This window comes from Ixodes scapularis, unplaced genomic scaffold, assembly GCF_016920785.2.
Source record: "Ixodes scapularis isolate PalLabHiFi unplaced genomic scaffold, ASM1692078v2 PGA_scaffold1__304_contigs__length_218370807, whole genome shotgun sequence".
NCBI lineage: Eukaryota > Metazoa > Arthropoda > Arachnida > Ixodida > Ixodidae > Ixodes > Ixodes scapularis.
The window spans coordinates 147758602-147777587 of NW_024609846.1; the positions used below are offsets into that span (position 1 = coordinate 147758602).

The 18986-nt window shown below is 41.9% G+C and overlaps 1 protein-coding gene across 1 annotated transcript in view; it reads left to right on the top strand.

Annotated features, from left to right (window-relative positions):
• Window positions 1-15580, top strand: part of LOC115323890 (neprilysin-1) — a 105777-nt gene extending 90197 nt beyond the window's left edge. Inside the window, exons 17-20 of the mRNA XM_040214765.1 lie at window positions 6611-6676; window positions 13016-13108; window positions 14497-14552; window positions 15472-15580. Coding sequence (XP_040070699.1) covers window positions 6611-6676; window positions 13016-13108; window positions 14497-14552; window positions 15472-15580 — 324 coding nt within the window. The remainder of the gene's footprint in view (window positions 1-6610; window positions 6677-13015; window positions 13109-14496; window positions 14553-15471) is intronic.
• Window positions 15581-18986: the final 3406 nt, after the last annotated feature.

Sequence of the window (18986 nt, forward strand, 5' to 3'; positions counted from 1 at the left end):
GCACCGACCGTACCCTCCTCGTCCTCCCGGGCCTACACTTGAAGAAAAAAATCATATATATATTTCTCTCTCAAATTTTCTACCACGATATGTCACAAAATCAACATCCGTCAAAATCTGTGCTCTAATTTCGCATTACAGAGGAGCGTAAACGTTTGTAATTTTGTATTGCAACTTCTTCGATCAAATTGCATTTTATTGTCACCAAAGCATTGACGACGCTGTCCATTTGACGACACTGGTTTCAAGGCATCCAAACTTACCATTTCCGTCACGTTTCAGATCCTCAAAACCGTGCCCCTTTTGATTGTTACCCTTCCGAGACTCTTTCTCATCGGCTGATAACCGCCATGCGGCTCACCTTCGCCATACTCTCGACGCCCTAGTTCCGTCTCACCTTTCAAGAATGCTTCCACCACTACTCAGCCGTAAACTAAAGAATGCATCCTGCCTTGGCATTGGAGGTCAGGTTGCGTTGTCACAAAGTATTGCAAGCCTTTTAGCTATTAAAGTTACCATCGGAGACCAGCCATTTACAGCCCTTTTCGATACTGTTGCCGCAAAGTCACGCATTATGATCACATTCGCAGCTGCTTGCACAAAGCTTTCACGACCCCTTTGGGACAGCTCTTACTAATGAGAAACGGAGACCTTGTTTAACCTGTCGTTTTTTTATTCTTTAATTTTCCCTTGGTGGAAGCTACTGCGCTAGTACCTTTACCGTTCTTGCAAACTTTTTTGTAGACAATATTTTAGGATGGGGTACTTCCAGTCGTCCACATACTTGTTCGTTGACTGTTCTAGTAAAGAAATTCACTTAAACCTCTTTGCCGCTATCTAGGATTTCGATCAAGATATTTGGTTCCCCTTGTAACCGATTTATAAGTAGCTGTTTCCTCTGCTCCCTTCTTGGTATTTCTCTGAAGCATCAGCGGCAGTTTGACACGCCGTGTGTATTCCTGAGACCGACTGCAGCCACCGTCACCAACAGACCTGTTATCATTCTTACTATAATTACCACATAAGCGATTTCACTAAGAATGAACTGGGGTCTAAATGGAGCTCATGTCCGGACGTCAGAACGTCCATCTGTACTGTTGGAATTACGACTTTTTGAACGATCTTGAAAGAAAAGTCACGAAGTCTTTCAGGAGGGGAGGGGGCTCCCGGTTGCTTGTTGCGCAAGTCTAAAGTTTTGTGTTTCTAGAGGACAAATAAATTCAGTTTTCCGAATTCGTCCGAAATCTGCAATCTATGAAGATTGCCCGTAAAAAAATGCTTAAGCCGCTGAACTAATTCTTTCTCTGTCAAAAAAAAAAAAAAAAAATCCGCCAGATTTTTTGAAAATTGTGTTAAAACGGCATGACTGTTCCGGAGTGCAACAGATTTTTTTTGCGAAGACATAGACTAAGTGAGCGATGTCTGACTTGACGGTAAAAACATACTGGAGATGAAACAGGCCGCATTGAATGAGTCAATGTGGTCGACTCTCGAAGAGTTAGACTTGGGGCATGGTCGAAACATCAGCAAAGGGAAAGGTTATACATTGTAGGCTGACGAGGGTGTTGGTTGAGTTGAGGAACACCGAAAGAATAAGACACAGGTGGGACGAGGGACGACTTATTATACTTTCGTTCAACAAGCAAGAGTAGAATAAAGCTGAAGAGATCGTTTTCAAAATCACACCCAACGTAAAAACAAAAACAAAAGAAAGAGACACGGAAAGGGTACAATAACGAAAAAGAGCGGGTATTTTGAAAAGTTTAAAAGGTTAGAGGATTAAAGGAAGGCAAAAATAAGGAACTGAAGGTAAAAATTACATTACTTCCTAAACTTATGGCCAAGCGGTAGGGGTGTGCAAATAGTGGTTCGAATCGAATAACACAGCGTCATCCCTAGCTTCTTCACTGAAAGAGACGGCCATCTTGGCTTTCCCTTGCATTGGTAAGGCTATGAAAGACGCAGCGCTCTTCAATTCGAACCACTATTCGCACAACCCTACCAAACAGCTATGCCAATTTCGGACACAAAAACGCCATCTCATCTCGAGTTAAAACGAGTGATGGAACAGAAACATAATTGTTGGCTTTTTTCATGGCGAATGATTCTTTTGCCTCATTGCCAAAAATTCAATGGTGTCATCCTACATCCCCAGCTGACTCCTATCACCCTATTTTTATTCATTCCCGTTCGAGCAGTGATTGCGTTTCATGTTTTGAACGAACCAGCATCGTGCGAGGTCACCATAGCAGGTTCGGCAGAAATATAATAATAATAATAATTTTAATAATAATAATTCTTTATTTTCTCTGCCCACAAACAACCTTTCAGTCTCCACTGTGGTGCACTAAAATACTAAATATAAATACCACAAAAACGAACATACTAAATACAAATACCACAAAGGGTCTCATTAAGATATCTAGGTGAAAGACATCCATTCACGAACAAGCAAGGTAAATTCATGAAGACGCATGAAAATATTCAGGTGGTGTTCTTTATTGAAGGCCAATTTAATCTGTGACAAATGCGATACAGGGGACAAGCAAGATGAATAAAACGCTAATACATTTCCGCTGGCCCTTGATGGAACATGGAAGTCAACGGATCCCAGTAAATCCCTTGACTTGACATGACCATGAACAGCTTTATGAAGAAAAACAAAATCTCTGGACTGCCTCCTCACGGCAAGTTCATATAATGCAAAACGGTGAAGTAATGTTTTATAGTGATAAAAAGACATCCTTCCAATATACCGGTCATATACAATTCTCATCATCCGCTTTTGTACACCCGCCGGCCATATGAAGTTGAACACCTTACCTGGTTTCTTGCCTGTTTTACGGTTCCCGAAAGCTATATTGACTCTCAACGTCTCAAATGGTACGTGACTTGGTGTCTAAACTTTGCGTTCTAGCCCTCTTCTAGAACACCCTATTGAAAATTCCATCAAGCTACGTAATTTGGGACACTGACTGCCAGTCAGCAGCCTTGGTGGAACGTGATGGACCATCAGACGTCATCTGATGGTCCATCAGATGACGTCTGACTGCCACTGCCAAGGGAATTTCATCAACTAGGGCAGCATTTATATAAGAGTAAAGCTATACGCACTCATAAATATCGCGAAATGCCTCAATAAAACAAAAAGTTCGAAAAAAAAAAAAAAAGCAGCACCACCGCGCATCGAACCCGCGACTACATGCGTACAAATCGGACACCCTAACCGCTCTGCTACACCCCACCGTTAGAGAAACTCGATTTGACTATTCGTTTTATACAAAATGCTTTGGCTGCAAATGCAGTTAAGCCGTCAGCATGTTTTGCAAAGCACTCGTACATCACTCGCCGTACTTCAGTTCTACTCACCTGCCATGTAGAGTACTTTCGCGTCGTAGAACGATCCTTTCGTTCGCGCATCACCGGCCCAGTAGACCTGGTACACCCTGTCGTCTTCAACTACACCGCTTAACCTTACATCGTCGGAACTCACAACAGGCTGGGTCTTGTCGAGTAGAAATTCTACTAAAACATAAGACATTGTAGAGCCCGGGCAGGATCGACAGGTTAAAGCAAGCGGGCAAACAAACCGAGTCGAGAGCGATCGTTCATGAAAGCTCGGCGAAGCCTCTATGGGCGATGCGAAGTCGGCGAAGTGCGAAGTGCCGTGTTCGGCGCTTCCGCGGCCTTCTGATCAAGGTTGTCGGTGGGTTGCGTGTCATATCTCTAACGTCAGCGGTTTTATGGGCTCACGTCCCAAAATTGTTTTCTCGTGCATAGATTACTTTTCGTATTCATAGATTTGACGAAATAGTGGTATCCGAACGAACTTTACGTCCTTTGACCGTACGTCTGTCTGCACGTCAAAGCTTTCTGACGTACAGTCAGAGACAATCGATGTACAGTCAGAATCACCACCAAGACATCCTGATGGCATTTCGCGGCGGCCGACTGCCACCAGGAAACCATCAGAAAGCCGACAAGCGGGGTCTGACTGGAGTTTGACTGTCGGTCAGAGTAACTTGTTGGCCAATCAGACATGCTTGACGTACAGTCAGGCACAGTCAGCGGTCCACTAGAAAACATTGACTGCCAAGCAGGGTTACATTGATGGATTTTTCCTTCGGGCAGAGCTTATTCCATAACTTGCAGGAGCGTCAAAAACAAGAAGAGGGCTGTTCACCTTCATATCGCTCACTGGTGTACATTTTCGATTTCCGCTTCCTGATTAAGAGATAATGAATTCCAGACTACCGACCCAAATTCTAACTGTGAACTAACTAGTGATTTAAAGAAATGCAACAAACAAGAGGGCGATGAGAACTGCCGACATAACCAAGAAATAATGCCGAACACTTTTAACACACCACTAACAGTTATAGACGTGTTCTTTGAAAAAAAGTGAACTGTCAATACGGACACCAAGATCCCTTACAAGAAATAACCGGGGTATCAAGGCGCCTTCAAGTTTTTAAGAAAAATAAATGAATTCACGCTTTCTAGATAATACACTATGTTTAGGTTACTCGGGATTAAGTGACAAGTGGTATTTGAAGTACCAATTTGAAACATTTTTTATGTCAGCTTGAATGCGAGTGCAATCCAATACTGAACTCACACGTAAAAATAGTTTAACATCCTCGGCAAAGAGAAGAATTGTTGCGTCGCTAACACGGTAAATAATATCTTTTATAAACAAAAAAAAAACAAAGCGGTCCCAGGATGGAGCCCTGGGGCACCCCGGATTTAGAAACAAACTCGTCAGAGTAAAATTCCTTCAACACGAACAGAGGTTCGACGACCTCGTTTATAACTAGATAACCATGCGCACAGATGTGGGCTTAAACCTTGCAGATAGATATTTTGTAAAAGTAAATCGTGTCTAACACAATCGAACGCTTTCGACATGTCGAAATAAATCGCATCACCTGTCCTCTACTGGACACAGTTGGCCCTGAGAAATTTAAAAATGAGCATCTATAGGTTAGATTCTACCGATCTCCCCTTTAAAAATTCAAGATATGATAGAATAATTCACCTTCATTAAAGTCGATAACGATCTGTCTGCTCCGTCACTTGTTTAGCTCTAGATGAGATTGTGTTCTTTTCTCCGGAATAGACATAGCCTTTGGCCATCATTTTAAGAAGTGCTGTAGTCTTTACCGCCGAGTTACCCGTTCTTTTTATCGTCTAATTTGTTTTTGAAATTTTAAGATATCTTTTTTTTTTGTCTCATCCCCATGCCAAGTGTCTCTCTTTGTCTTTCACCGTGGGGTATGATTCCGAAAAAGATCGCTGTGGCTTTATTGTACTGTTGCTAGTTGCGAGAAAGTATACGCCGTTCCTCGTTACACATTTATTTATTTATTTCATAATACTGCCAATCCCATTGGGATTTTCGCAGATATTGGGGCAAAGGAATATACACCAAGAGGCAAATATCAATAAAAACGAAAGATCAAAAACATTGCCTCAGTCCTGTAACAGAAAACAAAAAACATATGTCTAATTCGATTGGTGCTCCTCAAGATCGTGTTTCTGGCGTGTTAAACGTTCGGCGCGCCGTCAGAATCCGGCACTGTTGCCGCCCGGACGCCTGAGCACACCGACCAAGCTGAGTCTCCAGCCGCCAGATGACCGGAATCTCCACCCCCCCCCCCCCCCCCCCCCCCCCAGGAGCCGCGGGGGTTTTATGAATTCGAAAGTCCACAGGTTGGCAGGTAGGAGTAAACGTTCCAGGTCGAGCTAGCGCAGGTAACCTGCCCGCTCCGCGGTAGTACGTTGGCTATGCAATCAAGCTCACGACATCTCTATCGTCCTTCGTGGTGGTCACGCATGGTGTCGAAAGCTTTCAATAGTTCACTCCACTATCTTAGTGGGTAGGAACACTGACATTTCGGTCGATCAGGGGCGGGTTCCGAAGTTCTACGGGCAGAGAGTAACAAGGCAGCGAGCGAGCTTGGGCTGTGGCACCCGAAATAATAAACGAACTCTTACCCGAACCAAATCACCGGTGGGAAGCCCGTTAAAATTACTATTCAATTCTTTTCGCGGCGGATCCAAGTGACGGACGTGAACATCACGTTTCTCCGTTGATTTGTCGAAAGCTAGGACTACAGCGCTAGGACTACAGTGCTAGGACTACAGCGCCTTGGACACCTCACCAGCGAAGGGTGCCATCTTGTTTCGAAAGTCACTGACGTCACGTCAGCGTCGTGTGGTGATTGGTTGCCGCTTTGCGGTTCGTGAAAGCGGTTGGGAGAAATCGGTCCCGAAGCGGTTGGCAAAAACGCGCTCCAACCGCTCGATCCTAGCCCCTTTGCGGTTGAGAACGCGCTGATCGGCTTCGCGTTTGCGGATCCGCTTCCAGTGTGAACGCGCCATAAGTTTTCGATCTTTAATTTTATTCAGTTTCTACCGACAAACAAAGCAGAGTGAGTTGGGGGATTAGCCTTGTATATTTCCATGAAGGAGCAATTTCTAGCTAAAGTATTTGTGTTTTAGTCATTTATTTCTTTAAAAATGCTGCAAATTTCTTGTAGGGGTTGCAGCAGGAAGGAGCTTGAAATAGATACGTTGTTGCCAATTAAATTTAATAAATTTCTTCCAGTTCATGTTCCAAGCTTTTGCTGCAATCGACTTTTCTGATTATATCGGACTGCACGTTACATATATGGTGAGTAATACTAGTATCTTAAAGAATTATAAGCATTTCTCCTTGTCTGTACAGAAGTAGTATTTTTGTCTTATCTGTATTAGTAACTAAGAAGTTTGTAGAATACCAGCCTCAGATACGCGACACATACTCTTGGAAAAGCGCTCAGTGATTTGCCGAGCTAATTTATATGTAAAACTTGGTATCCACAAACAAAAGCAAAAGCTCATTCTTTCTGCACAATTTTATATCATTAAAAAAACAGAACAGATCCTAAGTTTGATCCTTGTTTTACAACCGAAGTTGATACAGGAACATATGATAGACCATTCGACTGACGTATGTACGCGACTCTGGTGATTTCTTACTGTTCGATAGCTGTCCAACCACTTTAAAAACGGGAACGCTACATCATACATGAAAGTTTATAAAAAATGAATTCGTAGTCGACTCGATCAACATCATACAAATCAAAAGAAATATTAGCTACTTTTTCCTGAAACAACATGCACTGTGCGTTCGGGAGGTGTACAAATGTGGGGTTCTATAGTACGCAATTAAAAAAAAACTATTGTATGGAGATTGGTATCGGACCATTTAAGTGAAAACCTGCGAGGGGTGTTAGCTCTCTTTAATACTTTTCGGAAAATAACGATAAGGAAAACAGGACAATAAAAATCTATGACTGGACACGTCACCGGCCTTGCGTTGCGGCACTACACTCGACGAATTACACGATGGAAAATCACCATTGCTCAATTAAATATTAAATACACACTTCAGTAGAGAGGAAAACGAATCAGCGCCGCTTTTCCAAATGACACAAAGTGTAGGCTCTGCACGCAAAGAACGCTCGAAATTTAACGTTCTTATCGCCTTCAAAATCTCGGTGTCACCACTTTGATTATCTGTAAAAATATCGTTGCCCTCCATATTATAAACAAAAAAGGTTTTTTCATTTGATCTTTACCACGTTAATTAAAGTAAATTAAAAGAAAATATCGGGTTCTTTTTCAATAGAACTTATATGATCAAGGTCGGTATGCAAATTATTGCTTATCGTTGACTATTTTGTGTGCTGCCTGAAAAAGTTGCAAAAATTATTGCGTCCTCGAAATAGGCTCCATTACCTTTTTTTTTAAATATAGTTTGACAAGGTAAACTGTTTCTTTACAACCGCTCAATAAAGACTAAATTTTATGCGCCATACCCTATCGCCGGTTAACCTAAATGGTTCACGAAACAGTTTTATTTTAATGTATATAATGTATCAATTATTTCGGAAACCAAATAAGGAATTTATTCAAACCAATGGGAATAAACAAGTTGATAGCATGTTACGCTACATCGGTGAAAGAATCACTCGCACAGAGAGAGAGAGAGAGAAAGAGAGAACTGATTGAAAGGCGGATATTTTTGCCTGGACCAATTCAGTTGCAGAATTGGCACTCATCATTGAGAACCATCGATCATCTGTAGTCTCAAAGAAACATATATAACCATTATTAATCAATAGTGCAGCAGTAGTAAATGTTAAAAAATTATCGGGCACAGGACATCCCCTCCAAGTCGCAAAAATAGGATGGAAGGTGGATGAAACACCTCAGGTTTTACAAAATTATTATCAACTGTCATTAATGGATGGGTGTGAAACGATAGTGGCACCACGGTGCGGCCACTATACTCCATTCAGCCCTTAAGCTGGTACTAAGGTCGGAGCTACGTGCCTGCCGGACCAATCAGCCGCCTCCCTCTTATCACCTGACCCGTCTCTCCACGCGCGGGGCATGGCCCTAAGCGTGATGACATGGCCAAAGAGGCGTATGACTGGTCCAACGAGGACGTAGCTTCCACTGCAGTCTCAACTTAGGGGAGAACGGAGTATAGCAGAAAAATTTCGCATAGACCACGGCCGTAATGCCACAAACATGTTGGGTAGCGGCAACTTTTCTAATCAATGCCAGGTTACCTGAGCACTGCGCTGTACAAAACGTTCGGGTCCACATACGGCGCTAACTTATTTTTTCCACCGGAGCTGTAAATTGATAACACAGACCCCCTCCACGCGCTAGTGAAAAGCGCCGAGCTCATTTTAATCGCAGTACGTCCACTCAATCCGACGGCGAGCTAAAAGCAATCTGTTAATAAGAGGAGCGAAAATACTTGTCACGTATACTTTATCAAATGCTTGCACAGAAGAATGTCGTCTCGTAGTGATTCACAGGCCGTCGAATGCACAAACGCTTTACAAACGCTTCGTAGAGGCATCTTCCAGCGCAGATAAACGAAAGATGTGGCAGTGTGTTGCCGTCGTATCCACGTACAACTACGGGACAAGCGGTTGAACTCAAGCTCCGAGCGATTCCTGCCGGTCCAATGAAAACACAAACAGAGCAACGCTGGACGTGGGTAGGTTTGGGATGTTAAGATGTCAAACCTTTACATCGGAGCGAGATCGAGAAACAGGGCCGCGGGAAGGCACAGACACGACTAAGACGCTGAGGTCGCATTAGAATAGATCAAAGCAGGCAGCGCGTCTCTATATGCGATGTAACGTGGATGCTGTCACTTGTGGCGCTGTCAAGCCGAAGAGCCGCCCCCCGATAGGTGTCGCACGATCCCAAAATCTTCGGTACGAACATATTAAAAAAACATATCAAGGACAATGCCAGGACTGTGCTCTAACCGATTGTGCGTAGTAAACTGGTTAAGAACTTTAAGATATAGCAAGTGGCTTAGTTTTACTGCTGTTTGAGTGCTTCTACTCAGCATCACACCAGAGGACCAGTTTGCACCATGAAGGTCAATATCACCATAGGTATGATCCGAAGTTTCAAAAGATCAACATAGTGGTCAAGCGTTTTTAGCAGATGGTTGGCAAGTGGACTTGGACCTGGGAGAGAAGGAATGTCGTAAATTAGAATATTATATTTATATCCATCATTAGAGAACAATTTAATCTAGAGACATTCGTCATGGGAATGCGAATTCCTTGCCCTTAGCGAATTAAGCGAATTGCGTACGGAAATTGGTACGATTTCCGCCCTGTCGCTCCGTAGACTCAGTCTCTACGATAGAAAGTATAAAACAATGAAAATTGACTGAAATTTATGATTTATTTTACAAGCCGAATTTAAGTGAAAATATATAATACGCATGTCTAAAGAAACGACACTTGGCAGACATTCATCTTGATTGATCCCCATACCGCTAGTGTTTTGATAGTAACACTTAAATTTGTTAGTCATATCTAGATGAGACGGCACTTTTTGATGGTAACGAATGAATCAAGACTAGCTGTCGGAATAAGTGGTGAAATGTGCATTCCTCCGGAATAACATCTGGGCTATTAAAGTGTCACATGAGTCTTGTTCTTTGTTATTTGTTTTTGTATTCGTAATTGTTTCCAACTTAGTGCAATGTAAACATATCCCACAGAGATCTGTATGGTTAGGAAATAAATAGACTGACTGAAAAATTTTAGACTCTAACCAAGATTGAATAAAAACAAAATACCCTACGTCTCTGGGCCAGCTTGGTCCCTTCGTCACTGGTGACTATGGGTTGAGTGAATCTTCTTCGTCGTCTTCATCTATATCATCTTAATGACCTTCATTTTCATCTCCATCAAGAGCATCCAGAGCTGGAACCCGGTTCGGAAGGTTGCGCCCGTGTTTTTCCGTGAAGCGACGAAGTCCTGAGACATATAGGCTTGGGAGAGTACCCGATGATCTGTTGAAGTTTTCTTTCGTTGTTTAGATACACCAGGATTCCAGGGGCATACGTCTACGCCGGTGTTCTTCCGTGGTCAGAATCTCGCTCTTGTCGAAGGACACGCTGTGACCCAGTTTTTCGGCGCGTTCAGTGAGGGCACTGGCTTGGACATAAATCTTCTTCACGTCGTATTTGTGGCGGCGGATGCGTTCCGCGAAGTTCTTTGTTTTCCCACCTAGGCAGCAGGGCAGTCCGCCCATGGGATGCGGTAGACGAGACCTTGAGACTTCTCCTTTCCCAGTCTGTCTTTGGGAAGGGGGAGCCGGTGATTGATGATTGTCATTGGTTTGTGAGTGACCGCGATTCCATACTTGCGAAGGGTGCGTCCGATGGTTTCGCTGGCGTTCCTTACGTATGGCAGGCAAATACGGCTCGAAGGGGCCGGGGCCGTGAAGAGACCGGGGCGGTGCAGCTTCTTGTATACTGTGTTGATAAATATTATAGTGTAGCCGTTGTTTTGAAGATCGGCCTTGATCTTGCACACCTCCTATCGGAGCGATTCCTCCGTCGAGCATACAGACATGGCACATCTGAAAAGGTCACTGGTCAGTGCCCTTTTCAGGCGTGCCATATCTGTATACCCCCGGTTCTTCTATGTTTACTATGTGTCTTGGTGGATGCGCCACGAATCTTGATTCACTAGCGAGTAATTCCGTTGGAGCAACTCTATAAATACCCTAGTGTCGTGTTTTTAAGTTGCCTAAGTGTCCTGGCACGAACAAGATGTCACAAGTGAAGATATTCGGATTATCTCGAGACGAGGGACGCAAAAGACGCAACGCGACGATCTCGAGAATCCGGCACCAGCGCCCGTGCACCTCGACCCTCCACCTCCTTACAACGATGGACCATTACGGCACGTAAAAATGCATTGTGCACGGTGATCTGAGAAAGAAACCTTCAATACCAGGGCAAGAAAGTTAAAACACTATAAAAGTTTGCATTGCAGAAACTCGAATCGGGCTAAAGGAAGCGCAACAAAACCTTTCGGAAGGTTGTCCGCTAAAACCAAGATTCGGCTCAGCAACCCCTGCGGGGAAGATCGGCGCGTAACTACGGCGCCCGGGAAGGTGTCCACCTGCGATGCCTTACCGCTCACGAAGTAGTTGAACACGTTTACGGATTTGTAGAATTTAAAATGTTTTCGAGCATATAGACCAGGCTAATCGACTAGGTAATTCTGAATATTCGCCCCAATACCTTTGGCAGATTTATCATTTATTTGAGGAACGAGCGCTTTTTATTTTCACTCAAGGATTCAGGAAGGCATGTCGATCCCGTATAAGTAAATGTCAGGACGTACCGAGGATAGTCCTCTCCAGAAAGACATTTAAAATATGCGCTAATCACTGATGGTTCTCAAAATAGAGCAAAAACAATACCCAAGTAGAACCAAAATACCCCCTCCCCCCCCCTTACCCCCAGAAAGTTACATCTTTACTTTCCTTTGTTTACCTCCGCACTCTCTGTACAGTGATCATAGGCGCATATAAAATAATTATGTAGTATCTTTTTTTCAATAAGCTAGCTCATACGGAAGAATCACGTGCAGTTGACAGGGCTAACTTTATGCTGAAGAGATTTTTCCATCTATAAAACACATTTTTTAGTGTATGGGGACATAAAAAATTAATATCAATATTTTGCATCGACACATTGAAAGACATTATGAAAAAAAAATTAATTGGCGCATAATTATGGCCAAATATAAGACCCACATGCTTACACATTGTGAATGGATGTTAATACTGTAGAAATGCAAGAACTACGCACCACAAAATATAAGCTTGCTTGGTAGAAGAGCGTGTTGGTTTAAGTAATGGATGAAGAAAGAATAAACAATTAGAACAGGGACAACACAACTACATCTTTCATGAAAGATGTAGTTGTGTTGTCCCTGTTTTAATTGTTTATTCTTTCTTCATCCATGACAAAATATAAGAACATACAACAAACGTTTTTCAACTACTAATTCTATATTCTTGATTTTCCTTTAGATTTTACTTTAAAATAAAAGCATATACTGAATTGCTGGCATCTGCAAACTATTTAGAAAAATAATAAGTAAACACATTGTGATGATTGGCATAATTGGAGTCTGGCTTATCAACTTTAAATGCATAAAATCCGAAAGAAATTTATTCATAATTGTGGAAATTATTGGTTTAGAAAAGGCGTGTTGTACAACTAGAAATATATGCGATCTACGGGACAGTTAATTACGCGAAAGAAAAGTAGAAGTCATCCTCGTGGGCGCACGTCATACTGCTTGCAGCATACGTCTGCATGAAAAGTGGGAAATACTCGTGAAGTTAGGTAGCTTGATTGCCATTATGCATAAAAGAATATTTGGGAAAACCAGTATTTTATCCTTTGGATATTTCGCCTCTTATAATGGAACGGAAGCTCTCAGCGAGATTCACAGTAATTGCATTTGATAATTTAAAATGTTAGAGAAACTTGAAGTAGAAATTTGTGGTTCTGTATCTAACAAAAAAGGGCATCATAATTTTGTGTTGTCAATATTGTGTTCACTTTTAACCATGAATACATGTTTTGTTTTATGAATATATTGAAACAATACAGGCCTACAAAAGCTGGTTATCAAGAACTGAAAGCCGTCTGCCTCTCATTTTTGACCTTTGTGACGAAAAATTGCTTTTTGCGTCGTATGCCCTGGTAAGTTACTTATGCAACCGCTGACCTCATGTACGTGATAAGAAAATGTTTGCTTATTCCTGGACACTAGATAAACACAAATTTTGCACCTTGCAAATAAACGAATTCGAAATTGTTTTACGCAAATCAAGTGCCTTAATAAGGTTTATGGTAGCTCATTGTGAAGGAAGGTAGGTATCAAAGAGAGAAAGAGAGAGACATCTAATAACTAGTACACCTTCTATAAATTGAATTGCTAGCACTATATAATTCAAGACACAAGAAGAAAAAAAGCACGGGGTCCAGGATATCGAATGATTTTGGGCAAGCAGAAAAAAGGATTGATATAAACTAAATATAATCACTTTCTTTTTCAAATGCTCCACATGATAAAAATATAGTTAAATAACAATGCCGAACAAAATATCTACATATTTAAAAAAGACCAGCTCAAGGATTAGGTAAAACTTCAGGGTGACTGAAGATTCCCAACACTGTTTTTATGAGCCAAGTAATGAGTATGACGATAAAAAAGTACTTTCACTATGCTGCTTGTTGTGTTCAGATGACAAACTGCAAGACGAGACACTAAATATTTTTATTAAAATTGACAGGTCACCCAATTAGCAGAAAAGAAGTAGATACAGAATAGTTTCTCGATACACATTGTCTGTAATGAAAAACATGATGGATAAACGAATTCGATGATATATGTTTTACCAAAAAGTGTGTCGAGGGTCCGCTACGAAGGCCGTGGAGTTTGAAATGGCCACAATATTGCGCCCGCAGAAAAACAGCCGTGAAAGTTCTGTCATTTCTACCATGTAGGGAAGGTCGTCCTATGCCGTATCAAGCCTAAATTAGCTGTATGTGGAATTACTTAAATGTTTTCTTCAAAGGCAGAGTTTGTCATTCTTGATTATAATGAAGCAAACAGTTATATCTCGCGCGCCGCAGGCAGTTGGTTAGATTTCTCGAAAACCAGATCTGAGGGTCGAGAAAAGAAGATATACCGGCCATACCGCTTGGGTCCTCTCGGCATCAACCGAGGTTAAACTTTATCTCAAAACACTCTTCCAATAATCGCCCGCTGCGAGCTAGCATATTGGTACCTTCGGCTGTCGGAAGTATTCAGGACTTGCGCACTACTAATTTTTTGCGAAATATGATACGCCGCGCATGTCTTCATTGCCCATTGACTAGGCATTTTTAGCCGTGGTGATAAGCGCTTGAAACGTTTATATTGAGTTTCGGAAAAAAAGTCAAATTTTTTATCGCGTTCTTCGCGCAAATATGTCCCAGCGGGTGAGTTGTTTGTACATCTTGGACAATCGATCACAACCTAGCCATTGCGTAATACTCAAAACCGTAACTGATAACTTGTATTATTCATTCACATATTATTTTAGAAATATTGCGACTCCATGGAAACAAATGCTGGTGACATTAATTTTGACGCCAACAGGTACGTACACTAAATCAATTAATTGATTGGACTTTTGCTACGCCTCGATCACCTAGCCAATTTAATATTATTATCAAACTGTGAACAGAACTAAAATTATCAAGTCTGATTGTTGCTAAGTATCTATGGACAATTGATGTTTCGGTTTTACGGCAGTAAAATTTACGACTTTGTTTCTAAAGAAATATCAATATTTCTGTTGCAATCAAATTGATAAAAAACGCCAACTTTTCAAAAAGGGTATTTTTTATCAAAACATTATATATATTGCATATTAGATAAAATCAAAATGCACGATGTAAGGTCGCTGTTGAACACGCGAAACTATTACTGTAAACAGTATTTTGGGGAATTTCACCAAAGAAACTAAGGACAAAAATAAAAAGCGCCGAATTCGAGGTTTTTTCATTTGTATCCTGCTCTTCGGGAATAAAATTACAAATGGGTGTTTTATAAAACAATAAACTGTTTTTTCACCGAAACATTTTGTAACGCGCATTGTGAGACACTGCCTCCACCCAAATGTAGAGCTCGCGGTCCGGACCAGCTGTCAAAATATCAAAATTATCTGATTCGAACGTCATTAAAATTTTATGATAATATTCCGTGAACAAATAAGGTCAGTTTTTAGTAGTGGGCACTATATTCTTCTCTATGTATTCCCGACTTTTGTTAATTGGCCTCTGTTTTCCCACTGCAAATTACTGAAAATCGCTTATAAGTTTTAATCAAATGATAGACAAACATAAAACTTTGGCACCTTCCGACAGCTAGTGCTACATATGGACGGCACATTCTGCGATACCTGGTTTATTTTGGCTTTGAGAAACACGCGTTCTTTTTCTCTCGCTGACTCCTCAAATAAAGCAAGCCTGCCTCCGTTTTAACTTTCACTAAAGTGTTTCGTGTGCTTTTGCAGAGTCAACTACAACCTGGCCATTTTTCACCCCTTCGCCACGTCTTTTGGATGCCCGATGTACACAGAAATGAACAAAGTTGACACGTGTACCCTCATGAAAACAAAATAACACCTTCAAATTCATTTTATGCCGCGATTAATAATAAATACTTTAAGACAGCACTCTAAGATTGACCTTATTATTACCACTTGGAGTTCAGAATATACCAAGCCTTTTGAAGACCGTCTTAATACTTCCGATCTAAAGCAATACGAGCAGGCCGTTACGTCTTTTTCAGTTGGTGTTACGAACTTTGTTAAACGTTGTTAGGACAGCTACCAGGGGTTACACATAATGCAACTGAACGGTTTCATTTTAATTCAAGCATTTGGGGCACTGGAATGTTCATAATTTTTAGTTTTATTGAAACATTTATATGTCGTGGCAGGTGCAAACGGGAAGACAACACTTTATGTTTCAAAGTTCAGGCATTGTTTTAAGAAATAAAATCGCGAATGATCAGAGAAGGGCGGCTCGCTTTTTAGAGCTCGCATCCCTGGCAAATTTGATAAGAGCTCAATCTCAAACTATTAGCGGTAGATACTCGATATGCTTTGAGAGTAATATATATAAGATTTAATAAGATATCAAAACTTATGTTCGGAATTTCGAGCCTAGAATATTTTTAAATTCCTAAAAAACACGCTACTGCGACCAATTTTTGCCCCAAAATACCGGATTCAAATTGATACCACGTGCAACGTCATTGCCTTCCACATGACATACGAGGTCTTTTTAATCTTTTGTTTATAATAAAACAAACCATAGAATATGTTAAGTTCTCAGATTTCGTTCGGTTGACACCCCCAAAAAAAGCATTTTTTTTTCTGGTTTCAGAAATTTTGTGATTTTTTTACCACAAGCATGCAAGGTGGGCACACAATAAAAAGAGAATTTAATTCCGTTAAATGGTGTATTTATATATTCCCGTTTAAATATTAGTCGCCTTCAAAGTGCTTTTCGCATGATGCAATAAAGATATCGAGACGTCTCTTCCAAGGCTTAAAACAACCGTAAAATACGGTGACGTCGACAACCATGGTTGCGGAATGGACACCCCCATTTCATTCCAATTCCAACACGGGGAGTTAGAGCTTCCAACAGTTCCATTCCCTTGAACTGCTCGGAATGAAAACACTGGGTCCATCCCCACTCCTGGAACGGCTGAACTCCACCATTCCATCCATTTAAATCCCAAGCGTGAAAAAATGTTAATTAACAGCCACATCGTGTTATTGAGAAAAAACTATCACCATAAAGCTGCCGAAGTTATCGAATTCGGAGACGACTGCAAAAGTTTGGAAAAGCCTAATCAAATCACTCATTCTACTCAGCCGAAGGGTGGTCGCACAAAGCGCTTTGTGACACTCCGTGCCACTGCAGACATCGATCGCGTGATCAAGCGTAAGAGGTTAGTGGCGACAGACGCCAAACATTTAAAACCACCCATTTTCTTCGCAAATAACGGATCGTATACATTCAACAGATACATGATTAGCGTGTTGTTTGTTTAATAAGGTCTTAAACATGTCTAGTTTGGGCGTGGCGAAAAACAAAAGTTACCTTGCTCTCTGCTTCGAATACTTGTACAACAGCACCGCTAGTGCGCTGCCAGGAGCGACGCCGCTTATATCTGCCTCGATTCTCCATGCACTGCGACAATAGCAGAAAGCCGCTGACAAAGTGCAATCGCTATACCACGCCAGCACAAGGAGGGAGTGTAGCAGCATATGATGGAACCTGACTTAACACGTAAACTCCTACGTTTGCTTCATGATTCTTGCTATTTCCTGACATATTCAATATAATTATTTATTTGTGTCCCACGCAAACACTATAGAAGATCGACTGGGTTAAAGGCAGGGAGTCGAAGCGGACATTTTTCTGCTTCGGTTCAGGTTCAATAGAATTAGGTTTTGTTCCAGTTCGGTTCTGGTTCAGTGATGCTTTTAAAATAACCGTTCGGTTACCGGTTCCACCAAAGGCAAACCAGTTTCATCCGGTTCTTAAAAAAACGTACACAGCTTCCAGTTGTTCAGAAGAAAAGGCTAGTTCAACACAACGTCAACTGCATTTAAAAAAATTCATCACAAGCTGTGCTGCCGAAACGAGGACAGCAAAACAAATATATGCTTAATTTTGTTTTTTCTGATCTTGAATGTTTAACGAAAACACCGTTTGAGGAAATTTCCGTGTTTACACAGGCGCTTGGAAACAGTGCTAAAGTAGAGTACTCACATGTGAAGTCAATGAGCCAACACGTGCAGTGACACTATTACGGTAGCACTGACCATACTCGTGAACTACCGCCCAAAACAAATAAGTCGTTAGTTTCTCAGAAAGCAGGTGTTTAATCATCCAGAGTTTAGTGACAATGTTACCCATTCCAGATGAGAAATTTATTCAGTGCAGCACGACTGCTAACGTGGGGTCTTCAACGGTATCACGCAGTACTGACACATGACCACACGCCGGTATACGATGCTCTTCCAGATCGAAACTGCAAACTACCCGCACCTCACGCCCGAACGCCTTTCTCAAACTGAATTCAAGACGAAAAAGACATCGATAGTCCGTCGAAAGAAGATTAAAACAAGAAAGGCAAAGAAATATAACGGGCGGCTTGTTGTTTCTAGCAAGCGCGCACAGACCCACACAAGCAGCGTCCATGGGTTCTGGGCGAATGGAGTCCCGCGCCGACGCCTCGCGGTCGTCGCGAATTCGCTTTTTTGTCGTCGTCGCCACTCGTCACTTTGTATTCATTTTCATGTTTTTGTTTTCTTTCCCCATTCTGGGGGAATGGTGCTTAGCAGAAAGAAAATAACACACATACACACACACACACAAACGCTAGCGCACGCGCACGCGTATAAAGAATAGCTTTTTTAGACTCTGGGCATAGTCAAACATTGGCGACGTGCGCCATCAAAAGCGTCGCTCTGGTCAGCCTCCCACGATTGGTCGAATGCTGATTACGACGTCAGCAAAGGATTTCTCTTCGACGGACATAAGAGGGATGTGAGAACTTGAATCTTGACGGTGTTGGCAGTGTTGCTTTTAGAGCGAATGATTCCCAGCTTCCACCATGCTAATTAAAAGCTCCACCAAACTTGTTGTCCGCAAGGTAAGGACGTCACGAGAGGATACCATAGGAAGGCGCCACCAAAACATGTCGCGGCTAATATACTCCGTTTCACCTTACAATATACCGTTCATAGGCGCTACGAGCTATACGAGCCAACCCGCAGTTCGATGCTCGTCTCGTTACTTCTCGCTTTACGCGTCTCTCCGCCCAACCGGAAGAACACGTGACGGCTTTTGGGCTATGAATTGGCTCCTGTGGCTCGTATAGCGTCCTCATGCGGTCAATGATAAAGTGAAACAAGCATAAAAGTGTCCGCCTTCACTCCGACTAGCCGATGCCGATTCGTGCTGTACGTGTAGACGTGAAATATACTTATTTGTTGCATTGTTA